The sequence below is a fragment of the Monodelphis domestica genome, chromosome 2 (genome assembly GCF_027887165.1).
Source record: "Monodelphis domestica isolate mMonDom1 chromosome 2, mMonDom1.pri, whole genome shotgun sequence".
Classification (NCBI taxonomy): Eukaryota; Metazoa; Chordata; class Mammalia; order Didelphimorphia; family Didelphidae; genus Monodelphis; species Monodelphis domestica.
Window position 1 is genome coordinate 267,402,940 of NC_077228.1, and position 15,435 is coordinate 267,418,374.

Here is a 15,435-nt window from a genome sequence, read left to right on the forward strand (position 1 = left end):
CTACTACAAACTACCTATGTGACCTAGCACAAAGCAGTTAAATTCTCTGGGCCTTGTTTTCCTAATTTGAAAGTGAGAGGGTATATTAGATGATCTCTAAGATCTTTTCCAGGCCTAACATTCTATCATTCAGTGATTCTAAACATTGATTGGGGGTGGGGAGTGGGTGGGTGGAGGCAAGGGTGGGGAGAAAGATTGGTTGGATATATTTTTTAATATTGAAGATTATTCACATACCAGGTCCACGGGCATCTACATCAGGGGCTTCATTCTCAGGCTCCTGGGGAGGGGTCAGCATAGCCATCTGGAGACTCTCTTGTCCTCTTCCACTCAGAGGCCAGAGTTGGCTCTTGGGGGATGGGGCCCTTTCCTCTGCCTGGGGTTGGGGCAGAGGAAAAGTAGGCAAAAAGGATTGACTTCTCTATCCTTCAGTTCTCCTCTAGATCCCAAGTTGCTCTTGGCTCCATCTCCATTTCATACATCTCACCTGATACATCTCCTCTCCCTCTTCATGGCCTGAGCAAATCACAACCCCATCCTCATCAGCCTCAGTCTCTGGTTTCAGTGGCCTGGGAGGGGAGAAGGGATAGAGAATGAGTCCCTGTGATTAGATTTAACACAAAACTCTTAAGAATCCAAAATCCAATTTTTATATCATAGATAACCTCTCTCATCCAATCTTGCATGCTGATTTCTTTTGCCTTTAGAACTCATTGTTTCTCTGAAATCATAATTCCTCGTTTCCCTTATTTTTTCTCTTTCTGTAAGCTTTCCCTATTCTTCCAGAGCCATTTTTGACGGGTCCCTCCTGCTCTTACTTTAGTCCAATGCTATCTTCTCCCAGAGGTGGCCGGCGTCCACGAGGGGCAGGCCTAGTTCGAGGCCGAGTCCGACTAGAGAAACCAGGGGGCAGCCAGAGAGCCCCATGTTCCCTGCGCCTTCTCCGGATAAGTTGGAGGACCAGGAGCCCACTTAGAATCAGGAGAATTACCCCAGCCACTGGGGAAAAGAACACAGGCCAGGGGAGCTGGGGTGCTGGAGGTGCTGGAGAAGAGAAATGAAGACAGAACCAGAAAGATTGAGAAAGAGACAAAAGAAGCAAATGTGTCTCCTACAGTGAAGGTGCATCTAATACAGAGAATTTAGAATCAGATAGGTAAGTTATGTAGGGATGGAATGAGAGGCAGAGGATCAGTGAAGGGGAACAGCCCTACTACTAGTTACAATGAGGTTCTAGTCATCCCATTCCTTCTCCTGGGCAAGAATAAGTGAGAGACCACAGACATATCTAGAAAAGGCTGTGGATAAGTATGGGGTAGGACTCAAATGGTTGACTACCTGTGGCTGGTCCAAGGGAAAATTAATAGTTGGAATGATAACATGTACCTGAGCTTTCCTGGGGATGGGCAACTAGCAGAGGTCCAGGCAGGAGAGTCTCCAGGGCCCCAACGGCAGCCATTGCTGCTAGGAAGCGGAGCATGAAGCCTGGGTCCCAGGGACATTGCTGGGCAGGAGGGGTAGAGCCACAGCGGGATGAATCTACACCCAGCACCACCACAAATCTGTATGGGCAGAACCATGAAGACCTAGTTACCTGGGCCCTGGTTCTCTGTCCCAGGCCTTAGCCCTAGCTCCTAGCCTTCCTTACCCTGCAGGGAGGCTGTCACTTTCTTTGCCTGAGAGGTAGGTGGGAGGCGCTGTTCTCTCTTGTTGGGGGTTGTTCTTATTTCTCCAGAGCTCTTCTTCAGCTTGGGCCCCAGGGTAGGGGTATACCATCTCTCTGTCTTCCTGGTCCTTCCTTACCCATAGACCCACCCTCAGCACCACAGAGAGGACTCGGGCCAGGGTGAAGAGCTGCTGGTCTAGGATGGGAGGGTTCAGAACTACTAGCAGGGCCAGGGAAGGACCTGCTTCAGGGTTGGAGACTGCTGTCCTGCAGTCCCCCCCATCCCAGCCACATTCTGCAGTATCACAGCCTTTCTCACAGTGTCCATTGTGGAAGTGATCCCGGCAATACTGGTCATAGGCTGGACTGAGAGATGGGGAGAAGAGGATTCAGGACCCCTCCTCCCACCAAACTGTGTTCCCTTGCTACATCCTTCCTGGTACCACGTTCTCTGTTCCCAACTAAAGAAGATACCAGTAGCTCCACAGACTATTCCCCTTGACAGTTAAATGGGAGAAACTCATCAATAATGGTATCTAGTAAGTCCTGGTCATCTCCTGAAGACTTAGACCTAGGGTTCCTCATTTTCTATTTCCTAAAGGTCACTTCTCTGCCTAAAGTATTGAGATAGGAACTACAGGCCCTTTTCCCTCAGTGACTCTATTTGATGGGGGTTAGGGGTGAGGGGAGATAGAACATACTATGTACCAGTGGGGCCTAGTCAGGATGTCTACAGTACCCAAGAGGTGCCCACAGGTCCCTTTCTATTTTCTTGGTTCCTTTTGTGGCTTCTGATGTCTTGTGTCCTGCTCCCCAGATTCTTTCGTCTCAGAGTCCCTTTCTCCCTTCCCCTGCCTCCCTGCTGAGAGACTACAAGGGAGGGAGACATTAGTACAAGAAGCCTAGTAAGATCAGAAGTCTGGGTCCTGCCCTGACCCCTATGTCACCCCTTCTCTCCCCCAGTGTCCCTCAGAAGCCTCACGTGCAGGTTTGGGGGGTCTCACAGTCGTAGCCATCAAACAGACACTCCTCAGTGTTGCACTGTGGGTGACACTGCCCATCTCTGAAGAGGAGCCAGCATCGAGCATGAAGAGGGCAGCCCTTCCAGGGATCTGGGATCCCCAGCGAGCAATCTCCCCCATCCCAGCCTCCATCAGGACTACTGCAGTTGGGATCACAGGTCCCATCTCCACCTCGACCTTTACATCCTTCTGCCTCAGATGTTTGGCACCGGGGCCCCAGGAAACCAGGGGGGCAGGAACAATGGAAACCAGAGCCACCAGGGCCCCTCACCCCATGGGATTCTGTGCAGCTGCCATTGTGTAGGCAAGGGGAAGGAGATCCACAACCTTGTGGGATTGGAGGAATTAGGCAGTCAGGGCCCCCATAGCCTTCAAGGCAGGCACAGTGAGGGATAGACCCTGACTGGGAAGATGACAGACAGAGGCCCCCATGATGGCAGTGGTGGGAGCCACAGGAAGGGGCCCCATGGAGACAGGTGGGACCCTCAAAGCCCTGGGTGGAAGAAAGAAAAAAGTTAAGTCTAAGAACTCTGGTTGACTTAATCTACTATCTCTTTCCACCTCCAAGCCAGCTTCTATAACCAACTTCTGTGATATTCTAAGGTTGACAAAAACTTACAATAGCCCTGTGAGGTAGGTAGGGGAAGTTTTATTATGTTCATTTTACAGCTGAGGAAACTGAGGCTCAGAAGTTGAAGTGACTTGCCTACTACAGTCACAGTGTGGTACCTGGATTCGAGCCTACTGGGATTTGTGACTACTTCTCTGGGGGTCTTTCCAATACATTATGCTGTAAGAATATCAGAATTGGAAGGAACTTAAAGGCCACCCAATACAACTTCCTTATTTCACAAGTAAAGAAGCTAAGACCCAAATAGGTAAAGTGGACACAGAGGGCCCAAAGCTAGTTAGTGGCAGCTAGGGAATGCAAGTAGATAGGCCATTGGGCTCAGATTCAGGGAGACTGGACTCAGACAATGACTGTATGGATTCTCTGAGCTTCAGTTTCCTCAGTACAGTGGAGGAAATAATAGATAGCACCTGCTTCCCAGGGTAGTTGTGAAGATCAAATGAGATAATATAGTAAAGCACTTTGCAAAACTTAAAAGTGATATATAAATGCCTTCTTATTACTGGTTGTAGAGTTGAGTCTACACACTCAGGGCTCCTATCTATCAGTCACAGAATCTCACTGATTAGTGACACATGTTTTTCTGATCATCACCATCCACTTGCTCATGATTTCCTGACCTCTCTACATAGTTTATATATATATATATATATATATATATATATATATATATATATATATATATATATATATATATATATATATATATATATTCCATATATGTTACTGGCTGACTTGAGCACTCACCTATAGCTTCCTCCCTGAGGACTTGATCTTTGCTTCCCACTGTCCAAACCCCCTGACCTTTTGAATCCTTTGCTTATGTTCTCTCCTATAAATACGTTCTGATCTCCTTGGTTATTTGCTATTTGTCGTGACCAAGGTGAGCTGTTTGATGAACGAGAGATCACTTACCAAAGGGCAGTGGCAAGTGAAACCAAGTTGACTTCCAACTTCTACTTCACAGGTCCCACCATGGGAGCAGGGCTGACTCTTGCAGGCATCTAACTTTTCCTCACACCGTTTACCTGAGGATGTGAGGATGATATCCACTATAAGAAATTAATTTTTCCTTTACTTTTCTCTCCTATTTCCTGCTGGGGATCTCGGAGTTCAGGTAAAGGAATTCACAATGGTGGTGGGGTAGAGTCTCCTTCTTTGGAAGAGAGGGAATGTATGGCATGGAACTTGGAGAGGAGATGGAAAAAACGTCTCTGCCAACCCAGCAGTGAGTTGGGTTGGGTAGGTTGAGAATATTGTTTTGTGCTCCCTTGTTCCTTTGTTGTGTCTCAGAGTTACCCACACTACAGTCTTCCTATTCTTGATTTCCATCCTCAGTCTCCATTCTCACCTGTGTATCCTGGGTAACACTGGCAGAAGAAAGCATTGGCCAGGGGATGGCAGGCCACAGTGCCTACAGGGTAGCAAGGCCGATCTAGGCATTCATCCACATCACCCTCACAGCGTAGCCCCACAAAGCCAGGTGGGCAGGAACAGTGGAAACCACCAGGGACTGAGGAACAGGTGCCGTGATTATGGCAGGGTTGGGACTGACAAGCATCCACTTCTGAGCAGTTTTGTCCGTGATAGCCAGGGGCACACTGTGGGGTCAGGAGGGTAGCTCAGGCTGAGGCAGGGAATGTGAATCTGTGATTAACCCAGCACAAATCACCACAGCCAAATATAATTTAGTGCAGTTCAATATAATTCAATGTATTTTCACAGAACTCAATACCAATAGTACAACTCTTGATTAAAGGCAGTTGAACAAATGGGTATATGGAAAAAGGCACCAAACTGGGAATTGAGTCACGGAGACTTGAATTCTAGTATTGGTTCCACCAATAACTTGCAGTATGACTTTGAGCAAGTCACTTTTATCTTTATTGGCTCTTTCCAGAGCTGTAAAGTGAGTTGAACTAGATGATCTTTGAGGTTCTTCTCAGCTCTAAAATAAAATGATTTTTACCCCTATCTTACCACAGCTCAGTTATTCTTCTCTTCACTCAATATCTCACCACCATCAATTAGTTTCAACTCAGGATCCAAACTTAGCTTTACTCTTTTGAATTTATTATAACCACAACACATACATACATAAAACTATTTTATGCAACTGAACTTTAGTCTCTGTACTTTCTTCAACAACCCTCTCAACTCTTCCCAAATCAAATATCTCTTCAGTGTCCTGATATGACTATATTCCCACTCCTCCAAGTTCCCTGAACCTTCTTTGCACCTTAGTCCCTCTCACCTGGCAGAAGTACCCATTGAGATGGGTCATACATGTAGCCCCATGCTGGCAGGGCCCCAACTCACACACATTCACTTTGTCCTGGCATAAGCTGCCTTGGAACCCAGGTGGGCACTGACAGAAATGGGACATACCATTGTCCATGCAGAGCCCTCCATTCTGACACAAGGAGGAGACCTCTTTGCCTAGGGAGAGAGACATGGAAATAAAAGAGAGAGATAAGAAATTGAAGAAGTGAGGTAGGAGTAGTCCAATGGGATGAATGGAGAAAAATTTAACTAGAAAAGGAAAATAACCCTTCCCTTTTGTATCAGTAACATTTCTAGTAAAAGGAGAGGATCTTCCTGAGTTTGAGGAACCCTGGCAGGGAACAGGTTAAAAATCACAATTATGCCCATTAATTTACCCTCACCCCCACCCCAAGATTATGAGGGAATAAGAGATAAAAGGTGTCTGAAAACACCAAGAACATAAGATGTGGTTATATTGTATTGGGCTATTTATAACTGGGCCTAATGTGGTTGACTATGGTTGATTTGTATTGAAAATCATTGATGAAGTGTATTGACTAAGATTGAATTACATTAATAGTGCTTGTTTTGTGCTAAGTTGCACTGAATGGGAATGCTATTAGTTGAGTTGGTTTGGGTTAGCTGGGTTGTACTGAAAGGGCCCTAGACTTAGAATTGTTAAGACCTGACTTTGAATCCTATAGTTTCTTCCACTAACTAGCTATATGGGTTTGGTATTTATTTTCTTCTTTTGTACAATGAGAGTATTGAATCAGGTAAGTTTAAAAGTCTTTTCTAACTCTAATATTTTGAGTATAGTTATATTGATTTGGGAGTACCATTGAGTTGTGTTGTGTTGAAGTTTGTTAGATATGGGTGAATTGTATTCAGCTGCTGTGTGTATGAACTTGAACTATGTTGATTTAGAAGTGAATTGTGCTGAGTTGTGGTGTATTAACTTTTAGTGTGATAGTGGAAACTGTTGGGTCTGGAAACAGGAGGCTGTGATTTGAGTCTTGACTCAGCTATATGATCATGGATAAGGAATTTATTCACTCAGCTTCAGTTTCTTTATCAGTAAAATGGGGATAATATTTGCATCATCTGCCTTAAAGATCATTGTGAGAAAGTACTTTTTAAACCTGAAAGGATTATATAATTAGGATGTGAATAATGATAATAATAATCATCATCTAGATTGATAGTGGGAGACAGATACCCTAGGCCAGCCTTTTGGGTATGAAGTTGATCTTAGGATAAGATACCTTGGTTAAAGGCAGCCACTTGGCAGGGAGAGAGAGGCAGTTCACAGAGAGACCCTGTCCAACCCCTAGAGCAAAGACATTGAAAGGTGGAGCCAGACTGGAGGCAATAGGCATTGTGTTGACAGGGATTTGGAGCACAGAGGTCCAGGGGATTCTATAAAGAGAAGGAAGATGCATAAGTCTGACCAGGGACATCATATACCTTTAGCCTCCTGATTCCCACCCTGGAAAACTCTCTCCAACTTCAAATGCATTCACAATGGTGCAGCCTTGCAAGTTTCCTATATTCTCTGGGATACTCCTGATTCAACAACTGCTTCCTATATCTAAAATCCCTTTTGACCTTCCTTTATCTTCCCCCATCTAAGCCTAGAGAAAGCTCTCTCTAATCTTAAATTATCATTCCAACTCTCAGACATATCCTAATATCCTGAATCCATGGGGATACTAATTCCCACATTATCCTAATTTTCACAAACCCTAAAAGGTTAGTTTCTCTAAAAGAATTTCTCACCAGAAAAACCTTTCCCCTCCATATCTCTTTTTTTGCCAGCTGAAGACCTTGGAATCCCTGTGACCCCCTCACCTGGCATCTCTCTCCTGTGTAACCATGGGGGCAGATGCAATGAAGCCCCTCCAAGCCATCTTGGCATGTTCCTCCATTCCTGCACGGTCTGTATAAGATGAAGACGGGGAAAATATGGGAGGAAAGGGAGGAGACAGATACAGGGGAAATGTGAGACAGAGAGGGAAGGGACAGTAGGGAAGCTTCCAGAATATAGATGGTAAGAAAAACCAGGGCCCAAGGGGAGTAGGGAAGGGAGAAGTGGAAAGAGTTCCCCTACCACTCACTTGTCTGCACAGTTTGGGGGAGTTTTATCTTCACAGTATGTTCCTTTGAATCCCATGGGGCAAAAGCAGATAAAGGTACTGGTTCTGTCTACACAGGTGCCCCCATTAAGACATGAGACTGGAAGAAGGAATGGAGAGAAGAGGGGTGTGGATTTTGGTTTCCACTTTGTTCTCTAGAGGTAACAACTTTATTCACTTCACACCCAGGACAATGTAACATAGTTTAGGACAGTGTCCCTCCTATTCATTCAATACAAATCAATACTTAAATTGTTCTTAGCACAAGTTGATTTCAGTCAATGCTTCTCATTCAGCCCATGATAGACACTTACCAGATGTGCAGTGGTCCTTGTGGGTCTGACAATGGGACCCAGTGTAGCTAGGAAGACAGGTGCAGGAGTAACCTTCACTGGTAGGGTTGCAGGAGCCACCATTAAGACATGGCCTGGAGTCACATTTGGTCACCTCCTCACTGCAGGTAAGTCCTAGAATAAATGGATAAGGACCTAACCCAGGAGTTTCTGTTCTTTGTCTTTTTTTTTTGCTTCTTCATTTCCTCCCTTCCTTCCAGTTCATCTTGCCCCATTTTACCTTCCTTTCACTCATTCTCTTTTTGTTATTTCCCCATTCTCACATGTCTTCCATCCCCTTTTTGCTCTTTTCCACTCAGACTTCTTTCCTTTTCCTTTGTGGTAACTAGGACCCACCCCAGGTACTGAATTGAGCAATTTGGTCTTTGTTGGAATATGAGTCACAGGGGTCTCACCTGTGTATCCAGTAGGGCAGGTGCAGTTGTAGCCATGGGACTGGGGATAGCATGTACCTCCATGGGCACAAGGCTCTGAAACACAGCCTCCCAGCTCCTCCTCACAGCTTTGCCCTGTCCAGCCCACATCACACACACATGAAGATCTAGGTTTAGAAGGAGAAGTATGCATATTGGGTCCATGTGTGTGTGGGGACTCAGCTCCTTCCTTTAAATATCCCCCTAGGACATAGATTCTAACCAATCACCCTAATGGAAATATTAAGAATATGGAAATAGGTCTTGATCAATGACACATATAAAACCCAGTGGAACTGCTTATTGGCTACAGGAGGTGGGTGGGAAGAAGGGAGGGAAAGAACATGAATCATGTAACCATGGAAAAATATTCTAAATTAATGAATTAAATAAAAATTTTCAAATAAAAAAAACAAATCTCCCCCTACTTTCCTGTCTTCCCTCCAAATGACCAATTACCTCCATTGGCTTTGAAAAGTTATTGACCTCATTTCTCAATGACTTTCCCTTTCCCAAATGATCTCAACTAACTATTTTTCCCATTGACTCTAGAACTAATCAATTGATTGATCTCTTCCAGTTTTAGCTCTGACCCAATATATTTTGCCTAATCATGGTAAAAGCAGCATGGTGTAGTAGATAGAGTATTGGGCTTGGAATCAGGAAGAACAGGGTTCAAATGCTGTCTCAGACACTAAATAGTTATGCGACCCTGGGCAAGTCACTTAACCTCTATGAGCCTCAGTTTTCTCATTTGTAAAATGAGGAAGTTGGACTAGATGATCTTTAAAGGACCCTTCTAGCTCTATGGTCCTTGGCATTGTCCATGTTTACAGGTGCAGTTGTCCTTGGTGGAAGAGGAAAAGTTGGGGGTAGGGTGTCTAGTTTGGCTTCCATTGGGATAGAGACAGAGGCTTTCCTCTCCCTCTGACACTTTCTACTTTAGATGAACTTGGCTAAAGTTCACCAAAGTGAACCAAGTTTATTCTTAGACACTTCCTAAACAGACATTACAATTCAGTCTTCTTAGTCAAGAAAACTTGGCAATTTTCTCCTTTATATAAATAATGTCAGTGTAAGACAGGGAGGAATTGATCAGAATAAAAACAGAGAATTTTTTTAAATGAAAAAAATCCATTAATTGTTTATCCTAAACATTGGTCCTGGGTTATATACATGAAGATAATGAGGTACAGAAATGAACGTATATAAGATATAGACATTGAGATCATCCTTCCATTTTGATCACTTCTGGACTTTTCCTCACTAAGTGTCTAACCTGGGGCTTGATATCTTGAAGTGTGGAGAATTTGAAATACTTCAGAGGATGGCAGAAAAGATGAATAAAGGAAAAAAAGACTTGTGAAGAAAATCTAGTCATACTGGGATAATATAGTCCTCAGAAAATTGAAGGATGACCCAATTATGACCTTCCACTGTCTGAGAAATTTTGCAAAGGATGGAACACTCTGGACATAGCCTGGGATATTCCTGCTACTTATTCTCTCATCATTGACCATTTTCCCATTGTCCCTTTATTGGCTAGGTTCTGTCTCTCTCTCTTTTAAGTCCAATTGAAAAGTGTGTTTAGAAACAAAATGTAGGGAGGTATTACCCTTGGCATTGTCCATTTTTGCAGGTGCAATTGTCTTTGGCAGGGTGACAGCTAGGGTTTCCATCAGGGCAGAGGCACTGGCTTTCTGTTTGACACTCCCACTTTGGAGGACACAGGGAGTGTGGGCATAAGGAGAACTCACAGAGTTGTCCTGGTCGAAAGATGAGACAGAAGGACCAGATTCTCAGGATCCTCTATGTTCTCACTGAGACACTTTCTAATCAACTCCATTTAGATTATAAACCCCCTAGATTAAGAACCCCATAGTCTTTCCCAGCTGAATCCTGGGCACAATGGTAGTTAACATTTACACTGATTCCACAGTGCCTTTCACCCCATTCTGAAAATGCCTCCCTTGTCTTCCCCTCCCTTTTATTCCTCAGTGTGATTCAAATATTTATTCTTTATTTTCTAATTCATTTCTCTGCTGACCTGTAACATTTGGAGGACAAAGGCAGGAGAAGGAGCCAGGGAGATCAAGACAGGTAGATCCTGGGGGGCAGGGATCACTAAGACATTCATCTACTTCTATCTGGCATTGAAGACCTTCATATCCTGGATGTAAAGGGAAAGAAGGAAGGAAGTTGGGGAAATTTGAGACTTTTGAAATATACATCCTCCCTATCCCTATTCAATTTTAAGACATCTGGGTGTCCAACCCCTTCCTCCCCTTCCTCAGCTCTCACCTGAAGGACATTGGCAGTGAAAGGCCCCAGGCTGGTCTTGGCACTTCCCACCATGAGCACAAGGGGAGCTGGCACACTCATCTACATCCTCTTCACAATGAAGGCCAGTGAAACCTGGTATGTAAAAGCCAGAGAGGTGTGAGTTAAAGGTCAAGGAAGGAGAAGGAACTCAGCTCCTTCCTGACTATGTGATAGCAAATAGGTATATTTGGGAGGGTTTCCCAGGGAAGGCAGGCATGAGAAGATAGCCTTTAGGGATGAGTAGAGTTCTGGGAATGTATTTGGTGGTAGGAAACAGATTATCAGAAGACTGAGGGGAGGCTGGGTAAAGGGATAGGGCTTCTAGATAAAGACCAGAGAGGAGGTACAGGCAGAATTGAGAGAGAAAATTAAAGGAAAAGAGGGGGAGGGGAGCAGTAGCTTAAGGAGATCCAGAAAAGATAGAGATGGTTAGAGAAAAATGGAAGGAAACAAATACTGGGGACAAAAGAGTTTGGGAAATATGGAGGGGACTTGTAGGGGGCAATTCCTGATCAGGTACTTATGGTGGGATGGGAGTTTTGAAGGGACTCAAAGGTTTTCGGGTTGTTTTGTAGGGAGTCAGGGACTGAAGTTGTGTGGTAAGGGGTGTTCAGAATTAAAGATATTGGGAGCTCCAGAGTAAGGGATATTTAGGGGGGACGCAGAGCAGTGGTGGGGGTGGTAGAGGTGTGAAGTACTCACCAGGAAGGCAGACACACAGGAAGCCACTCAGCTGATCATGGCAGATGCCCTGGTGCTGGCAGGGTTCTGATGCACACTCATCTATCTCCACTTCACACAGCTGTCCCTCAAAACCTACAGGATGGGATGGGATAAATTAAGTGAGATCATGCATCCCCTCCAACATGGTCCATTTGGGCCCTTGATCCCTCTTACCCTCTACCCAATTCTGAAGAATAGAGACTTTGGGTTTCTTGCTTTCTCAATGGGGAGGAGGGGAGTATATATGGAAAGGAAAGAATGGGGATCTGAAAATAAAATGAAATTTATTATGTTACCAGTTCCAATGCTCATTGGTATACTTCCCATTATTTCCCTGTGTTCAGGGATAGGCATAGTGGTCTGGTCTCTCTTATACTATGCAAATAACTGACCTCAGCTGCTCCAGCAAAGGAAATATCAGGCATTAGCATCCAGTACAATAATCTTTCCAGTTTCTTCTAGTAATAATAAAAATGCAAAAGATAGCAGAAGCAGAAGCTCACCATCTGAAAGAGAGATTCTGGATTTCCAATGAGAAACTGAAGAAAGCCCAGGAATCTAAGAGACTGAGCTGGAGGTGAACAGTATAAGAAGCTTGAGGGAAATCAGGCTGGATAGTGAATTTCCCAATCCACTCAAGAAAATTTGACATTCAATCTGGAAATCTTTGAATTCTAAAAACATCTTGGGAGTTTCTCTCTGTCTATTCTCTTGTTATTAGGAGTAAATATACTTAGAAAACCCAAGATACCTTTATGTTCCTTAAGGGGCTAGTAGGGAAAGGGGAAGAGAACAGTATGAGCCTTGTACCATTGGAGCAGAGAAATGTTAATTATGAAGTGGAAAAATTGGGTTGTGATAGTGAGAAAATGAGATGAACTTAACTCCAGTTGCTCACCCTTCCTGCTTTTCTGTCTTGAAACCAAGGCTTAGAATTGATTCTGAGATGGAAGGTAAGGGCTAAAGAAAAAGTAGGTGGTCTGAGTATAGTCTGGTATAGTAGTGGGATCTAAAGACACTTGGGCACATACTTGGTGCTTTCTGAGAATATATGAGATCCCTACTCACAATTAAAGAGAGAAGCTGAATCTCTCATTGCTATGATGAAGTTGCAGAGGAGCAGAGTTTGTATAGGCAAACTTGTAGTAAAATTAGATAGCATGCAGACCCTGGTGCTGGTGAAGAGGTACAGGCAGCGAGGGCACAGAGCTTTTGCTGTGGAAAACACGCAGAACTAATTTTTCCATAGCAGGAGAAATGACTGAATAGTAGGAAGCTTTGGATGAAGACAATGGTGGTTTGAAGACAGGTCTAGCCAAGAGATTATTTGTTATTGTTGTATCATTTTCAGTCATGAATGAGTCTTCAAACCCCTTTTGGATTTACTTGGCAAAGATACTGGAAGAGTTTGTCATCTCTTTCTCCAGTTCATTTTAAAAATGAGGAAACTGAGGCCAACAGAGTTAAGTGACCTCTTAGGGTTATATGGAAAAGGAGGGATTAGTGCAGTCCAGGCATGGGGAATGGCTTGGGTGTGTGTGTATGAATGCAGGAGGGGTAGATAAGGGAATGGAGTTCAGGAAATGACTAGTAATCCAGTTTAGCTAGAATATAGAGTTTGTGAATGGAAATTGTATGGAATGAGGCTAGATAGGTAGATAGGAAAAATATTGTAGTTAAGGTGTTTGTATTTTATCCTAGAGATATGGCTAGCCGCTGAAGGTTTCTGAAGAGTCAATAAACATTTATTGTCTACGATGGGCCAGTCTCTATGCTAAGCAACAGGGTCAAATTGCCAATTATGTAGAGAATGGATTGACAAGCAGGAGAGAATGGAAGCAGGGGTGACAATTTGGAAGTTCATAAATGGTTCAGGTAAGAGATTGGTGGGGGGGCAAAATTAGGAGTGTGGCTGTGTTAGTGGAGATAAGATATATTGCAGGGTAGAATTGACAAGTCTTGGCAACTGATTAGATACGAGGGGCAAGGGGTCTGCACCTAGATGACTGGAAAATTGGTGGAATTCTTAACAGAAACAATAGGAGAAATTTGGATGAATGGCAGATTTAGGGGAGAAGATAATGAGTTCTGTTTGGTACATATTGATTCGGAGATATTTATGAGACATTTTGGTAGAGATGTCTCATTGCAAGTTGATGATGTAAGACTGGAACTCAGGAGAGATGAGGGCTATATATATAGATCCAGGGATCATCTGAATAGAGATGATAGAAGAAATCATGTGAGCTGATTATATTAGTAGAAAGGTTATATCTAGAGTTGCCAAAATTAAAACCAAACAACCAATAGAGAACAGATAGCCATAGTGATATATTGGTAAGTACACATCCCTCCTCAGCCTCTAAAAAAAAATAATAACTAGTTGCCTACCTTTGTCATGACTTGATCATTTAACCATTTCATTGAGATCCCAACTGCTTTAGCATAGGTGTGATGGCCTAAAACCCTTGATTTAGAGCAGCAGAAACAAGATGAAGATGGAGCCAGAGGCGATATTATAATGGTCACAGGTCAGAGAATTAAGGGTATTGTAGGAACTGAATAAACCATACTGACTCTATCCTGTGACTCAGTTCTGGATCTAGCTCAGTTCCCTTTCTATTCTTTCTTTTCAATTATGGGCCTAGTCCAATTTTTTTTTTCTTGTGAGGAAACAACTCAATCAATGGAACAGTGAGAAAACTATTGCATTGTTTGAACCAAGCCCTATGTGGCCAGGCTGAACCATCTCTACTTGTTGTTTAGAGACCAAATCTTTTTAATGCTTAACTCAAGATCTAGTTTATGCTGACCAGAAACCCATTCAGACCTGATGATTAATGTAAGGAGTTTTCTCACAATTATGTATCTCAAGCAATCCATACATTTTATCTGAAAACTGACTTTATACTGGTCAATCAATTACTGTTTCCTTCTTCCTTTGATTGAATACAGACACTTGTGGGGTAGTGGGGCACCTCTTTTTCTGATCTCAGGGAATTGTACTTATCCACTCTTTCTCTCCTATTTTAAAAAGTCCCTAATCATTTCCCCAATTAGAAATCAGATTACCTAATCTTGTATCCTGGTTGTAATTTTCTTTAATTGGAATTATTTTATGTTTTTTTAAATTCATAAAAATTGGTTTCCTGCTGTGTTTGGGATCCAATATTAAAGCAAATTGGAGTGCTGTTGTTCAGTTATTTCAGTTGTATCTGATTCTTCATGATCTCACGAGGTTTTCTTGGCAATAGGGGTTAAATGACTTGTCCAGGGCCACACAGGTAGGAAGTATCTGAGGTCACATTTGAACCCAGGACTTCCTATCTCTAGGACTGGTTCTCAATCCACTGAACCACTTAGCTGCCCTTTTAATGTTTATTCTAAACCAGTTTCAAAATGTTCTCTGGGACAAATGAGGCATAACAAATATGGTTATCAAAAGAAAAGTGAGAGGTCAATAACTCCTTTAGGACATAGATATTTCTGGTGAATGATGGTATCCTAACAACCTAGCTGAAAAGTGCTTGGAAGGACAAGGGTTGGAAATAATTTCCATACCTATAAGCCCTAGGGTATCACAAATAGTTTGTGGATTCAGGTAGAATAAAATATAAAAACTGGGCATAGATTATATGGAAACAATAATAATGATAACTAGCACTTATTTTAGAACTTTAAGGTTTGCAAGCCACTTTACAAATATTATCTCACTTTGGATGCTTACCTAACACCCTGGTTTGGGATTTCTAGATTTATCTAACAGAAATTGGCATAAAAAAGCCTGGCCCATTTAGATCATCCAGTCTAAAACCCTCATTTTACCGATAAGGAAACTAAAGACAGAGAGAGGAAGTGAGTTGTTTAATGACACATGAGTCAGTGGCACAGATAGATTGGGGTTA

General features: G+C 43.1%; 1 protein-coding gene and 1 long non-coding RNA gene across 5 annotated transcripts in view; one reads left to right on the forward strand and one right to left on the reverse strand.

Moving 5' to 3' along the window:
• NOTCH4 (notch receptor 4) overlaps nt 1-15,435 on the reverse strand; it is a 30,877-nt gene that overhangs the window by 6,872 nt on the left and 8,570 nt on the right. For 3 of the 4 annotated variants that reach the window (XR_462410.3, XM_001376521.5, XM_007483624.3), the window contains 18 exons: nt 11,510-11,623; nt 10,787-10,900; nt 10,533-10,655; nt 10,101-10,251; nt 8,468-8,613; nt 8,034-8,186; nt 7,702-7,819; nt 7,436-7,523; nt 6,850-7,003; nt 5,574-5,758; nt 4,671-4,920; nt 4,235-4,347; nt 2,649-3,181; nt 1,649-2,032; nt 1,387-1,562; nt 819-1,044; nt 488-569; nt 238-376 (listed from right to left, as the gene is read on the reverse strand). Coding sequence is in view for 3 of the 4 variants with exons in the window: in XM_001376521.5 (XP_001376558.3) it covers nt 238-376; nt 488-569; nt 819-1,044; nt 1,387-1,562; nt 1,649-2,032; nt 2,649-3,181; nt 4,235-4,347; nt 4,671-4,920; nt 5,574-5,758; nt 6,850-7,003; nt 7,436-7,523; nt 7,702-7,819; nt 8,034-8,186; nt 8,468-8,613; nt 10,101-10,251; nt 10,533-10,655; nt 10,787-10,900; nt 11,510-11,623 (3,249 nt within the window). In the remaining variant the exon portion in view is untranslated. The remainder of the gene's footprint in view (nt 1-237; nt 377-487; nt 570-818; nt 1,045-1,386; nt 1,563-1,648; nt 2,033-2,648; nt 3,182-4,234; nt 4,348-4,670; nt 4,921-5,573; nt 5,759-6,849; nt 7,004-7,435; nt 7,524-7,701; nt 7,820-8,033; nt 8,187-8,467; nt 8,614-10,100; nt 10,252-10,532; nt 10,656-10,786; nt 10,901-11,509; nt 11,624-15,435) is intronic. The other variant, XM_056817949.1, reaches the window with a different exon arrangement.
• LOC130457324 (uncharacterized) overlaps nt 1-15,435 on the forward strand; it is a 41,590-nt gene that overhangs the window by 5,944 nt on the left and 20,211 nt on the right. Inside the window, exons 2-3 of the long non-coding RNA XR_008916503.1 lie at nt 7,403-7,521; nt 7,798-7,880. This is a non-coding gene — a long non-coding RNA (uncharacterized LOC130457324). The remainder of the gene's footprint in view (nt 1-7,402; nt 7,522-7,797; nt 7,881-15,435) is intronic.